At 45.6% G+C, this 14,811-nt stretch overlaps 1 protein-coding gene and 1 long non-coding RNA gene across 4 annotated transcripts in view; one reads left to right on the plus strand and one right to left on the minus strand.

The window, feature by feature from the left end:
- Nucleotides 1–118: 118 nt before the first annotated feature.
- The window catches only part of dapk2a (death-associated protein kinase 2a), a 50,930-nt gene continuing 36,237 nt past the window's right edge, over nt 119–14,811 (plus strand). Inside the window, exon 1 of the mRNA XM_061815695.1 lies at nt 119–170. Within this exon, the coding sequence (XP_061671679.1) occupies nt 142–170 (29 nt within the window). The 5' untranslated portion in view covers nt 119–141. The remainder of the gene's footprint in view (nt 171–14,811) is intronic.
- Nucleotides 275–3,915, minus strand: LOC133498619 (uncharacterized). 3 transcript variants are annotated; one of them, XR_009794369.1, is made up of 4 exons: nt 3,584–3,915; nt 2,978–3,116; nt 2,797–2,861; nt 275–433 (listed from the first exon to the last, which is right to left on the minus strand). It is a non-coding gene; the product is annotated as an uncharacterized LOC133498619 (long non-coding RNA). The 3 variants fall into 3 exon arrangements; XR_009794370.1 differs by having other exon boundaries at nt 3,580–3,915; XR_009794371.1 differs by lacking the exon at nt 275–433 and adding an exon at nt 1,596–1,821.

Genomic DNA, 14,811 nt, shown 5'->3' on the forward strand with positions numbered 1-14,811 from the left:
GGTTAATATTCGGAACCGCAGTTGAATATTTCTATACGGTAAATTCAGATCGGAAAATAGTATTCATCACCATGGTGTAATTACGATGCATTGTTTGAAACGCAATACTAGAGGGATGTCTGTACATTGAACCTCACATCCATGTTCATCACTGCCATAAAAGTGACTTGGTGAGAAAAACTTAAATCTTTGTTAAGTGGCCATCACATTTTCTTGAGGATTGTTTTGTCACAATAAAGTTAGCTGCTAACTTTTTAAGTAAACTCACCTGTCAATCTTTCAGTTTCTTCCATCCCACACGAGTGATATTTGGTCCTGATCAGCAAACAACATATTCAAGATTTCTATCCTTCAAAAACGCTGGTCATTACCACGTTTATTTTCGAAGAATTTTTGGTTGATTTAGGAAAATATTGGTGTTTTGAATCGAAATCTGGAATTAGTTTTGCACAGTCAGGTCAACTGTTTGATTCACATGTACAGGTATTTTCACTTTACACACAGGTTCAAATAAATGGAGGTTCATGGCTGAAATTTTGAACAATGATGACATTACACTCAAGTTAGAGGTACTACCATTCAACTCAGTGTTTTGTTTTGATATATTTGATAAAATCTGAGTGAGGAGATGTAATGTCTGATCTTAGAACGTAAGATGGACAAACTCCCTGAGTAAGTCAACTTCAAAGGAACTCTAAGGCAGTGTTTTTCAACCTTTTTTGAGCCACAGCACATTTTTTACATTGGAAAAATTTTGTGGCACACCACTTACCAAAAATGTTACAAAATGGCACTCTGTATAGTATATTATAATATAATTTCTCAATGTAGTTATACTCAGTCAGTGTGAAACCTGGGCCTGTTTAGATGAACACAAAGCCGATATCCTGACAGGAATAGAAGACACACACAAAGCTCTTCAACTGCTCTCAGTCTCTGTTTTTAGTTTTTATAGCAGTTAGGCTTGAAAAGCTCAGCTCACACAGATATGTTGTGGAAAATGGAAGCAATGTCAGAACAGCTTTGTTGGCCAGAATGGGGAATTCCCTGGCAGCAGTCAACCAAAAACTGTCCAAAGGAAGATCAGCAAATCTTAGTTTTAAACCACGATCCTGTTTCAGTTCAGTTAGTGTCACGTCCCATCGGAGCGGGGGTGGGACCCAAATACAGGACTCGGAAGATGCAAGGTAGTTCAAGGAGACACGTTTATTATATGCAGAGGTAGGGGATCGAGCAGGCAGTCCGGTGCAGCAGCGGTAGTTGGGACGTCGGGCGAAGAGAGCAAGTGAGCGGCCAGGCAGGAGTGGGTACACAGGAGAACGATCAAGGCAGGCAGAAGTAACGAAGGAGTCAGGCTTACAAGGTTGGTCGGAGAACAGGCGAAGGTCGGTACAGACAGGTTCAATCAGGGATACCGGAGCACACGAACGGGACATGAAGATCAACGAACTGGCGCCGGCCAGTTGTCATCGCGGTCATATAAATCCACAGCATAATCAGGCTGCATGAGGCGCAGCTGTGCACCTCCCAATCAGCGCACCTGCACAACTCGTGCTGGAGCGGCAGGATCATGACAGTTAGTTCCTCCTGTTCTTGTAAAGTCATGTCCTTTCCAACAACTGATGCCGAGCTGTATGGGTCCCTAACCCAGTCAAAGCATTCAGTGGAGGCTGAAGAGAAATAAAATGACAACTTCTCCTCAAGACTTTTCAAATGTTTACCTATTACCTCAGACAGTGCAGCAGTGTTGCTTTGCCGTTTGTCTGTGAGTGGGAACATCTCCAGGTTGGCACGTTGCACATGTTGTTGCCAGAGGTGCACCTTTAAACAGAATCCATTTATTTTATCTATGCTTGTAAGCAGGTTTTCATTTCGGCCCTGCATCCTTGTGTTCAGTTCATTAAGATGATGAAATATATCAGCCAGGTATGCCAGCTTTGCGCACCACTCATCACTTGCAAACAGATTTGAGTAATCAGACCTCTCATTTGTCAGAAACATTTTAAGTTCCTCTCGCAGCTCATACACACGGGTCAGCACCTTACCGTGCGACAACCATCGGACCTCCGTAAGGAGCAATAAAGCTTTATGCTCTGCTTCCATTTCCTCACACAGAGATGCGAATACACGGCTTTTCAGAGGTCGTGTCTTTACAAAGTTCACTATGCAGACCACATCGTCCAACACAGGAACCAGTTCTGCTGGTGAAGTCTTAGCAACGAGGGCCTCACGGTGCAAAAAACACTCTCTTGGAGGAACGAGGCAATCAGCTACGTGTTGCCACACGGACAAATATTACATTACTCTGCCAGCCTTTACAGCACGGACACTGGACAATGACATACTATTTGCAGAAAATTATTAATAAATGTTAATTTAAAAAAAATGATATTGGATAATTTCTCACGGCACACCTGATGATCACTCTAGTGTGCTGCGGCACAGTGGTTGAAAATCACTGCTCTAAGGCCGGGGTCGGGAACATTTTAGGCTGAGAGAGCCATAAACAGCAAATATTTTAAAATGTAATTCCAAAAGAGCCATCCAATATTTTTAAAACTAAATACAAGTGTATTTATGCATTTTATGCAAGACCAACACTTTAAGAGTACAATAAGTTTCTAAATTCATTTAAATAACATTATACTGTTGCTAACCAATGATGACAAAAGTACTTTTTTTATATGCTATATATCGTTTGCAAGTTCAAACAAGTACCGAAACCTGATTCTCAACTGTATTTTACTAGTTCTAAAAAAAATTACATTCTGTACGAAATAAATAATATTCAATTACCTGTTAAGGATCTGTTTGATACTTTCCTTGAGGGATACCCATCAAACTTTCAACATTTGGAATTTCTGCAAATCAAAAAGAGGATGACAAAATTGGGAATTAGTTTGTTGTTAAAATTAAACTCAACTTTTTCCATACTTAATCATAGCAGTTCTGCAGAAGCAGAAGGGTCTTCCGTCACCTTGTGTTCAAGGACAATGAAGTCGGCCAGACATTCGATCTGTACAATGTCGATGTCCAGTTCTTCTGCTGCCCTATGGTCTTGATACCTGCTGGTGTCCCTTATCTCAGTAAGCAGCATCAGCCCTTTTTTTGGAACCCTGAACAACAACACATGCACAATTTTTTCATTTGTCCTCACTTATGTGCGCTCGACAACAATGGTTGCGACAGAGGCGTGTCTTATGTAAAAAAAAAATTCTAGTGGTGGGCAGCGTATAAGCACTCTGTCATTATAAACCACATTAATAGGCTGCGTAAGGACTGTAACATTTGTAATTATGTATACCCCTTTAAGAGCTTTTTTTTTTTTTTTGGCCTTGCAGTCACGCAATCGACCAGAACTTGTCAAAAGCAAGGAAGCAGTTGGAAAGAGGTGTATTGAGGATAGCGCGGATCGAGAGCTCCAAGACATACAATGGGTCGGTAGAAGCAGGAAGGGTGTGGTAGGCTGCCTTAAGGCTTAACCAGGTGAGTAAGCTTAGCAGTGCGGTTTGGGTCAGGTATCATAGCAAGAGGCACGGGAAGGCACTGCAGGAGGAGGAAAACAAAGAGTAAGCTTACCCACCGGTAATCAGAGAATCTTACTGACAAACAGGAGCAACAAGTGGACTGATGCGTAGGAGTGAGAATTCTCTGGCACTGGAACAATGGAACTGACAGGTGCAGGCAGTGACGAGTGCTGATGACAGAAAAAGAAACAGTGGATTGTCACTCATGGCAAAATTTTATCAGTGAGTTGCCGAAAATTATGGGCACATCTGGTGCATGCACCAGACATCATCAAACATGAATACTCTCCACTCCCATACTGAGTGTGTCTCAGTCATCAGAAGCACTAATCTGTGCTAAGATTGCAGCTTGGCTCACTTTTCGACCAGGGGTGCTCAATGTGTCGATCAAGTGACCGCGTACCCACAAAAAAAAAAAAAAAAAGACACAAGCCTATTAGCATTCTCGTCGGTGATTGAGGTGTGGCCAATGCGTCAATCATGCGTGTTTATTGGCTGACAGTTTGTCTGACCAATGCTGGCATTTTCTGACATATGTCACTGTGCACGTAGACTTAAAGACACATTCTAGTAAGCAAGATGGCCTCCTATTTATCGTTTGTCTCTTGTTTTCTTCATGGTAGTATTGATCACCATCCTCAGCAATCCCCACATACCCCCTCAGATCACTTAAGGTTGGCTTGAAAGGAAGATCTTGGGGCAAAAAAGTGTGGGCACCCCTGGTTTTTGTTCAAACTGACGATGACAACAGTCGCTCTTAGCCAGGCCTAGCGTTCTAGTAATTACTAGATAACCTCGCCTCTGGACATGTCAAAACCATCGAAGTCTGCTCTCTAGAATCTTGTCTCTAAAACATCTAACTTTGGCTGTCCCTCCAATGACCTCATTTCTAATCCTATCCAACCTGCTCATTCCAAAAGGAAACCTTGACATCTTCATTTCCATCACCTCCAGCTCTGCTTCCGGTTGTCTACAGTGCCACCGTCTCCAATCCGGCTGCAGTAGTCCAGTCTTCCGGGAACTCCTCTCTATCGGGAGCCTCTCACCACTTTCCAAAAGGCCTCACAATATTCTTCCTTTCACAGCTTCCACAACACGGTTCTTTGTTCTAACTTTGTCTTCTTAATTTTCCTCTCCACCACCAGTCATCCTACATGCCACCATCCCATGCTGTCGAGCTACACTCTCCCCTACCACTACCTTACTGTCAGTATCCTCCTTCAGATGACATCGTCTGCTCGAAATGTAATTCGCTTCTACCTCCGCTCTTGTAGGTTACCCGATGTTCCTGTCTCTTCTGGAAAAAAGTGTTCACTACTGCCATTTCCATGGATTTTGCAAAGTCCACCACTATCTGTCTCTCAAGGTTCCTTTCCTGGATACCGTACTTACCAATCACTTCTTCATCACCCCTGTTTCCTTCACCAACATGTCCATTATAATCTGCACCAATCACAACTCTCTCTCTAGCTGGGGTGCTCAGAACTACTTTATCTAGTTCCTTCCAAATTTTCTCTTTCAAGTCTAGGGCACATGCTACCTGTGGGGCATAGCCGCTTATGACATTATACATAACACCCTCAATTTTGAAATTTACGACTTATCACTCGATCTGATACTCTTTTCACCTCCAAGACATTATTAATCAGCTCTTCCTTTAAAATAACGGCTACTCCATTTCACTTCCCATCTTCTCATGCGGCCGTGAGCGTGGGCACGAAGAGCCGGCTGCTGTTTGTCAAGGACTACCTTTCCGGGCGCAAATTCCTTTGCGACACCGGCGCCCAGAGGAGCGTCCTGACGGCCACTGCGGAGGACGCCGCTGGCGGGACTCATGGGCCACGCCTACTGTCCGCTAATGGCTCCCCTATCCGCTCTTATGGCATAAGGACTGTGGACTTGTGTTTCGGGAGTCAGCGCGTCACATGGGACTTTGTCAATGCCGATGTCTCATTCCCTCTCCTCGGCGCTGATTTTTTTTTTTGTGCCCACGGGCTGCTGGTGGATGTTAAGAGGGGCCGTCTGATGGATCACTGACTTTCTCCATGGTTGCCTGCGTCCGCAATTAGGCGACTTATGGCGGTCTCTCCAGTTCGCTCTCGGACGGCACCAAGTACCAGCTCCTCCTTGGTGAGTTCCCTGGCTTGACACGGCCCACTTTCTCTTCTGCCACGACTAAACATGGGGTCGAGCACCACATTGAGACCAAGGGCCCGACGGCTTGACCCCGAGAAGCTAGCAGTCGCTAAGTCCGAGTTTGCCAACATGGAGCGCCTGGGCATCATCCGCCGCTCGGATAGCCCGTGGGCCTCGCCGCTACACATCGTCCCTAAACCGAGTGGCAGGTGGCGACCGTGTGGTGACTACCGCCGCCGTAACGACGCCACTACGCCCGACCGCTACCCTGTTCCACACATTCAGGACTTCTCGGCCCACCTGGCGGGGAAAATCCTGTTCTCCAAGGTCAACCTGTTGCGCGAGTATCACCAGGTTCCCGTGCACCCCTCAGACGTTCCCAAGACGGCTGTAATCACTCCGTTTGGACTATTCGAGTTTCTGAGGATGCCGTTTGGTCTTAAAAACGCGGCACAATCTTTCCAGCGTTTAATGGATTCTGTGCTCATTTGTGTTTGTCTATTTGGATGACATCCTCGTCGCCAGCTCCTCGGAGGATGAACATCTGATGCACCTCTGCGACCTCTTTGCAAGACTCGAGAAGCATGGTCTGATCATCAACCCGGCGAAGTGTGTTTTCAGGGTGCCCTCTATCCAGTTCCTCGGGCACCTAATAGACAAGAACGGTGCCGCCCCCCTTCCGGCAAAGGTGGAGGCCGTCTCCGCTTTTCTCCGACCTCGCTCGGCTCGGGGCCTCCGGGAGTTCCTGGGGATGGTGACTTTCTACCACCGGTTCATCCGCCGGGCGGCCCACATCATGCGCCCGCTCTATGAGGCTCTTAAAGACAAGGCCCCCAACCGGGACGTTGAATGGACGGCAGAGAGGATGGAAGCCTTCGAGGCTACGAAGGCCGCGCTGAGTCGTGCCGGTATGCTGGCCCACCCGACCCACGGGGCCCCTGTCACTCTCACTACTGACGCATCGGACTACGCTGTTGGAGCCAACAGTGGGTCAGCGGCGCCTGGCAACCGCTTGCCTTTTTCAGCCGTTAGCTGGTCCCCAGGGAGTGCAAATACAGCACGTTCGATAGGGAGCTCCTCGGCCTCTGCCTGGCGATCCGCCACTTCCGCTCCCTATTGGAAGGTCGTGAGTTCACGGCATATGTGGACCATAAACCCCTCACTTTCGTCATGTCCAAGGTGGCCGAGCCGTGGTCCGACCGCCAGCAACGCCAACTGTTGTTCATCTCGGAATACACTACGGACATCCAACACATTGCCAGCAAATCCGACGTGGTCACGGACTGCCTCTCCAGGGCGATCGTCGACACTGTGGATCTGGGTCTCGACTACTCCCGCATGAGCGCAGACCAGGCCTCAGACCACGGGATGCAGGCCCTCAAGACTTCTGACACGGGTTTGCGCCTGGAGGAAGTCGCGGTTGGTGACTCGGGCGTCAGGTTGCTGTGCAACCTCTCGGCTGACCAGCCTCGGCCGCTGGTCCCCGCAAACTGGCGGCGAGCTGTTTTCGAGGCGGTCCACAACCTCTCCCACCCTGGAAGGAAACCGTCCGTGAGGCTGGTGGCCCAGAAGTTCGTGTTGCGCGGTCTTAAGAAAGACGTGCAGGCCTGGGTCAACTCGTGCGTGGCCTGTCAGCGGACTAAGGTGCATCGCCACACAAAAGCCCCGTTGGAGCCCTTCGCTGTCCCCGAGAGGAGGTTTGACTACGTCAACGTCGACTTGGTAGGTCCGCTTCCTCCCTCGCACGGTTTCATCTACTTGCTCACCATGGTGGACAGGACGACCCGCTGGCCCGAAGCCGTTCCCCTCACTTCGACAACGTCGTCAGACGTGGCCCGGGCGTTCATCGGCACGTGGGTTGCGCGCTTCGGGACCCCGTGTGACCTTTCCTCCGACCGTGGCCCTCAGTTTACCTCTGAACTCTGGAACGGAGTCGCTGAGAGTTTGGGGGTCAAGCTGCACCGCACTACCGCCTATCACCCCCAGGCGAACGGTCTCTGCGAGCAGTTCCACCGCTCCATGAAAGCAGCACTGCATGCCGGCTTGACGGACGGAAACTGGTTGGATAAGCTCCCGTGGGTCATGCTCGGCCTTAGGTGTGCCCCCAAGGAGGACCTGTTGTCCGCATCCGCCGAGCTTGTCGACGGCCAGCCACTGCGGGTCCCCGGCGAATTCATCCCGGACGCCACAGCGCCCTGGTCCGCAGCCAGGCAACGGTCCTCCCTGATGGAGGCCGCAAAAGGGTTTGCGCCGGTTCCCACATCGCAACATGGCACCCCAGCTGCCCGGCTGCCCCGTCACCTGCGCTCTGCGGATTTTGTGTTTGTTCGTCATGACACCCACCGTGGACCTCTGCACCCCCCATACAACGGGCCGTTCAGGGTCCTGGAGCATGGGGATAAGAGCCTGCTCGTGGACATTGGCGGAAGACCCGAGACTGTTTCCGTGGACAGGGTCAAACCTGCGCACCTGGACATTGCCCAGCCTTTGGGGTTGGCCCTCCCCCCGCGTCGGGGTCGTCCCCCTTTGCCCTGTTCCCCTGCACCTGCCAGGGTGCCCTTGACTCCGCCTGGGCCCTTGTCCCTTGACTCAATGGACAGTGCGGCCCTGCGCCCCTCGGCCCTTACAGTGCACACCCGCCGGGGTCGGGTCGTCATCCCTCCACGGCACGAGGATTTTGACTATGGGTGAATTCTGGGGGGCCTTGTGTGGTGTTTACATAATTCACCCGCAGGACCTCGAGATGGGGTGCGGGGTTCCGCACGGACTTTTTTTTTTTGTTGCTCTTCCGGAGTGAAGGTTCACAGAGTTCCCGCCGTTATGCGAGTAGTGTTTTGATGTCTGCCAATAAAACAAGTTTTGTTCTTGTGTCCGACACTCCGCCTCCGATTCCTTTTCTCCGGCGCTACAACGTCACCTCTGTTGGCAACATTCCATTTGTCTGCAGTATAATATCTAAATGCTGCTTCACCATGTTTGCTTTGGACTCTGCGCTCCACTATTAGACCTGAGTCCGTCAATCTCAGAGCTGTACTGGGTTTGTATTCTGTAAGCATTTCTTTCATGTATTCAGGACCTAAATCATTTGGTGATTTATAGACCAGTAGCAGAACTTTAAAATCTATTCTAAAGCTGACTAGAAGCCAGTGCAAGGACTTTAGGATTGGAGTTATATGCTCTGACCACTTTGTTTTGGTCAGAACATGAGCTGCAGCATTCTGAATGAGCTGCAGCTGTTTAATACTCTTTTTTTGGAAGTCCAGTCAGAATACCATTATAGTGGTCAAGTGTATTTCAGATAAAAGCATGGATGAGCTTTTCCTGGTCTGCTTGACACATACAAGACTTCACTCTAGATATGTTCTTCAGATTGAAGAAGGCAGTTTTTGTGATTGATTTGATATGATTATTGAAAGTCAGGTCAGAATCAATCATAACACCAAGGTTTCGGACTTGGTTTTGGTTGTTAAAGATAGAGAGTCCAGGTGTCTACTAACAGCAATTCTCTTTTCTTATTGCCAAAAACAATTGTCTCAGTTTTTGTTGTGATTTAGTTGAAGAAAATTTTGGCTCATCCAGTTATTTATCTGATTTTGACAGTGGCACAATACCTCAGTTGAACTGCAGTCATCTGGAGACATTGCTAAATATAACTGTCATCTGCATAGCTATGGTAGTCAAAATTAATGTTTTGAAGAATTTGACCCAAGGGTAGCATATACAGGCTGAAAAGGAGAGGTCCAACAACTGAGGGACCCCATAGGTCATTGCCATTCGTTGAGACCCAGCACCTCCAATGGTCACAAAGTAGCTCCTTTACTCCAGGCAGGACCCAAACCATTTAAGGGCGGTTCCAGTTAGTCCTACCCACGTTTCCACATTAGAAGTATATTGTGATCTACCGTATCAAAAGCCGTGCTGAAATCCAACAAGACCAAAATTGACACCTTTCCTGAGTCAGTATTCAACCTTACATAATTTCGCACTTTGATAACAGCAGATTCTGTACTGTGATGAGTTCGGAAACCTGATTGAAATTTCTCAAAAAGTCCATTTAAATTCAAGAAATTGCTGAGTTGATTAAAAATAACTTTCTCAAGAATCTTGGCTTTGAACAGGAGATCTGAGATTGGTCTATAGCTTGATAACATGCAATTGTCCAGTGGTCTGTTTTTTAGAAGAGGCTTAACAGCAGCTACTTTAAGAGCTTTGGGAAACTTGCCAGACTGAAGTGAGCAATTGATTATTTGCTGCAAATCAGGTAGCACTGAGTTCACAATAGTTTTGAAAAAGTCAAATGGTATTGAGTCGAGCCAGCTTGTTGATGATTTCAACTGCTGAACAGTTTTCTCTCCAGTTTTTGGTCAACTGTATCACATTCTGACAAGTTAATAGAGTTTTCTCTGGATGGCTCCAGATGTGAGATCATTCTATCTTTTTGCTGATCTGTGCTGACATTGGACCTGATGGATTGTATTTTTTCACTAAAATAATAGGTAAACTCATTGCATTTGTCAGCTCTTACGAGTTCTGGATCTATCTGATTCGGGAGGGAGTGGGGGGGGGGTTATAAGCTCGTCAACCACAGCAAATAGAGCACAAGTATTGTTGAGTATTATACTGATTTCAGAAAAGTGCTGCTGTCCAGCTCTAGCTAACTCTTGGTTCAAATCACAAAGACACTGTCTGTAGGTCATAGTCAATTTGGAGTTTAGTTTTTCTCCACTTGCGTTCCGATTTCCTACACTCCGATTTAGCTCTCTTGACCATCATTGTGGTCCTCCATGGTGTTCTAGGTCACCTCAAGATGGTCTTAGTTTTAACAGGAGCGACAACATTCATGGCATTTCTGATTTTCAATGTGAAATTGTCCAAAGGTTCAACAACTGTCTCAGCATTCAGAGTCTGTGGCACAGCCACAGTCTCCATTAACTTAGTGGCAGTACTCTCATTTCTGTACCTTTTCCTAATAGAGATAGAGGTTGTCTGAACTTTTGAAAGAATCTGTAATTCAAAAAATACACAAAAATGGTCAGAAATAGGCATATCCTTAATATCAATCGATAGAATTTCAACATCCTTAGAGATGACCAGCTCTAAGATGTGACCTTGAGTGTGAGTTGGACTCCTAATATGTTGAGAGAGGTCAAGTATTGCAGAAGGTTCTTTGGATGTTTTTTCCATGTTATTGTCAACATGAATGATAAAGTCCCCTCTTATGACAAAATAGTTGTACTTAGTACAAATAACTGACAGCAGTTCTGAAAAATCCTCTATAAAGTTTCCATTGTATCTTAGAGGTCTATAAATGATTAAAATGATAACCCATAACTAAAAAACACAGATATTCAAAAGAGCTAAAATCATCCAGTATCATTTCTTTACATTGAAATAATGATTTAAAAATAACAGCAATACCACCACCTTTTTTTCCTGTACAAAACTTGTTCATAAAATTAAAACCAGCTGGTGTTGGCTCATTTAAAATGGTATTACAGCTACTTTCACGTTTCATTTAATAACAAAAAGTCCAGACCATATGTTGTAATGATGTCATTGATCAACATTGATTTGTTACCCAATGACCTGATATTAAAAAGAGCTAGTCTCGCAGAGATGGCTGGAGAAAATGGTTCGGTACACTCACATTTTATCCTCACTAAGTTGGAAGTTGTACTTTTTTGGTGCCATATCTTTTTGACCAACTTTCTGTCGCTTCTAATTACAGATGAAAAATGCCTGATCTCCATAGGGGTCTGAGTTATTTTGAAAAAACCCGGTAAATAGCCAGATTTACAGATAGTCTTCATGGGTGGAGGAGGGGCCTTTCGCTTCTTAGTTTCAGGCGAGGGGGGATGGGAGGAAGATCTTGGCATGGTATGGGCTGGACTCCATCGTTGACAATCGTCTTCATCCTATCCATTAGACCCAACATTGCATTCAGGCTGGAAGAGGGGGAGCCAACATCTACATTATGGTTGTTGTAGTCATAGAGGGGAGATTCTGAGGTGTGGATGGCTCCAATGGGGCAGGAAGATGTGCGGGAAATTTAAAGTGCCGGCACATTCCATTTGTCATTTGCTCACCAGGTTGTTTGGGTGACGCAAATGCATCTGTGTGCAACTTGTCTCGCCTTATCTCTTGTTCCTCCGATTGTTTGGGAACAAGTGGATCCTTTTGTCCTTGGTTTTTGTAAACAATTTCTTTACAGGGTGTTGCATGACTCACACAATACAAAATGTTGGCAGCTAATAACTTAACCCCTTGTCTATTTAGACAGTAACCATCTGCTTTGTAAAGATTTTTACTCTCTCCAAAAAAGGCAGAAATCGTCAATGAAACTCACGGATAATGCAGTGCACAACTTGCCTAACCACCTATTCAATTGACGGAGCCTCGAGAAACATTCATCTCCAGATCGTATAAGTGGGAGAGGTCTACTTAATAAAAACCTCAGCATCCATCCTTAGGCTAGTTGTTTTGTTAAGAGGTCTCACCGCTGCAAGCTACTAATCTGATCATCTGTTGCGTTCTAGAACCCACAAAAAAACATCCAGTGCCCCTCAACCTTTGTTCTCTCATTAAAAAAATCCTCCTACCACGTGGGTGTGGACAGGAGGTACCACTCTCATTTTTTCCTGCAGAATACCTCCCTTCTTCACCTCAGATATTTCATGTCCATTCCCCCCACTTTCTGCCCCCACAAAGTCTGTGGGCATTGAATACTTGGGTGCAATAAACCAATGAATGCAGATTTGGAATCCGAACACTTGGTGATAACTCCTGGTGGTCTCCTCGCTCAGGTTCTTATCAAAGAATGTGCCTCTGTTAACTTGCTTGGTCACCCTTCCCTCTTGACCTTGTGTGTTTTCGAAATAAAGAGAGTACACGAGAAGTTGGTTCAGAATGTTGTTGGAGACTGTTACTGGCTAGTCTCACATTTCCTCCTCATGAGAAAGATGCTCCCTTGTCCCTGTTTCTTGTGCATTAATTCCAGCAGTTAGGTGATAAACCCAACAGAACCCCATATACAGTACGGTACTTGCTACATTGCTAAAATGGAATTTGTATTTGGATGCATTTTTTTTCATCACATATAGGCATAACATTGTAGCAAAAACTGTCTTACTACAAACTCTTTTGCTGTACTTCAATTCCACAATGTCAGAGATTGACCTGATGGCTGGTATGTGATGAAAGTCATGCCCTAAATATATGCATGGCCCCTTAAAGGCTGAAATGTAGGGAAGCTATAATCCTGCTTCTGACACTCTGATTTCCTTCAACCTATGTACAGTAAACTTGAATCAAGTCTTCCATTTGGTGCACCTCCCACCTTTTGCATGCAGACCTGTCCATGCAAGGTTGCAGACTCCCAATGTCAGTGGACACGCAGTAACATAAATAGGTGAATGGGTGGATTTATGATATGAAACTGTTTTGTTTCAAATGATGCTTAGTCCTCTTACAATTGACAGTGGAGGCATGGAACCAGTATAATTCCAAATGTATTTATTGAATGCTCAAACTTGGGTGGCAAGGTAGATGACTAGTTAGCATGTCTGGCTCACAGCTCTGAGAACCTGGCTTTGAATCTGCCCTCCCCTGTGCGGAGTTTTCTCACTGTGTGAATGTGAGCGTGACTGGTTGTTGGTTTGTATGTGTCGAGCAACTGACTGGTGACCAGTTCAGGGTGCACCCCGCCTCTCACCCAACGATAGCTGGTATAGGCTCCAGCATACTCACAACCCTAGTGAAGACAAGAGTTGTAGAAAATGGTGAGATGGATGAAAGGTGCTTGTGAAGGAATAATGATTTTTTTTTGTTTAGTAGTAACTGGAAGCATGTGATGAGTTTGTGAGATCATTTGAGTGTGAAAGTGAATGGCTATCTCTCTTTGTCAGTCCTGTGACTAATTGGTGATCAGTCCACCCCACCAACTGGCTGAAGTCAGCTGGGTAAGTCGTACAGATGATGGACGGATAGATGGAAATTTCCAGCGGTAACACTTCTGTTCTGTCTTGCTATTGTTTAGTCTTAATCTGTATTTTTACTCCACATCATTTCTTCATATAATCAGAGAGAAATTTCTTCCATTTCATATTCTGGGAAAAAAAAATAAATAAATGTAAAATTTAATACTGTATTTTCCATCAACATTTGTGCTTTTCAGGTCCAACTTACAGTTTTACCCCATGTAGACTTTAGCATCTTGGTTTGCATGTCATCTAGTGACTCATAAATGTTTCTACGGTTATCCGTAGTCTTGGTGTGGACTTCTTCGTAGGTAGTGTCAGGGAAAGTGACAACTGCTGGCTTCTGCTGAAGCTTAGCATACATGGTGGTTCGCCGAGGAGCTGAACACCATTCAGGCCTTTCAGAGGTCTGGTACAACGTGTTGGACCTAGACAATGCCAGATAATTGCTCCGCTCCTCTGACCACAGGTTGCTCAGCCTCAAAGACTCTGTGGGGTCATGAAGCAAATATGTGTGGCACGTGACCATCTTGGCAGGAGTGTGGGATTGAGATGCCGAGTTAGTGAATGACTGACTGTCGAACTGGTTTGAGTAAGTCTCTTGTCGTTCTGGTTGACTTTTGCTTTGTATTGGTACAAATTTGCTTCTGCCATCTTCAGGTGTCTGCTGGATCTCGGCCACATTGCCACCAGGATGGCGTGTGTCAGTGTTAAAATGTAGAATTCTACAGTTTTTTAAAGTTGTGTTTTCTCCAAGTCTTTCCGCTTTGTTTGTGCCCTTTGGCGCCAATACAACATGCGTTTTGGGAACAGCAGGAGTCTGGAAGAAATAATGTCAAATTCAATATAGTACCATTTTCCAATGCTACATATATTCCTGCAAAATTTGTTAAAAGTTTCCATGATATGATGAAGTAAGAAAAAATACAAATAAATAAATGAAGATGCACATCACGCAGATGGCCATCCAATAAATCCATCTGATATTGATGACCGAAGCTAGTCCTAAGTAAGTAGTTTAGGTTTACAGTGCCGTCAAAAAAGTATTGAAATGTGCTCATTTTTCCATCAAGGAACAGTTTTCAAATGAAATTTGCATTCAATAGTTCCACGTTTTCTTAGTGATACATGTCAGCGGATAGACACTGTATTTGGCAACCGATTCAGTATGG

This window comes from Syngnathoides biaculeatus, chromosome 3 (genome assembly GCF_019802595.1).
Source record: "Syngnathoides biaculeatus isolate LvHL_M chromosome 3, ASM1980259v1, whole genome shotgun sequence".
NCBI classification, from domain to species: Eukaryota; Metazoa; Chordata; class Actinopteri; order Syngnathiformes; family Syngnathidae; genus Syngnathoides; species Syngnathoides biaculeatus.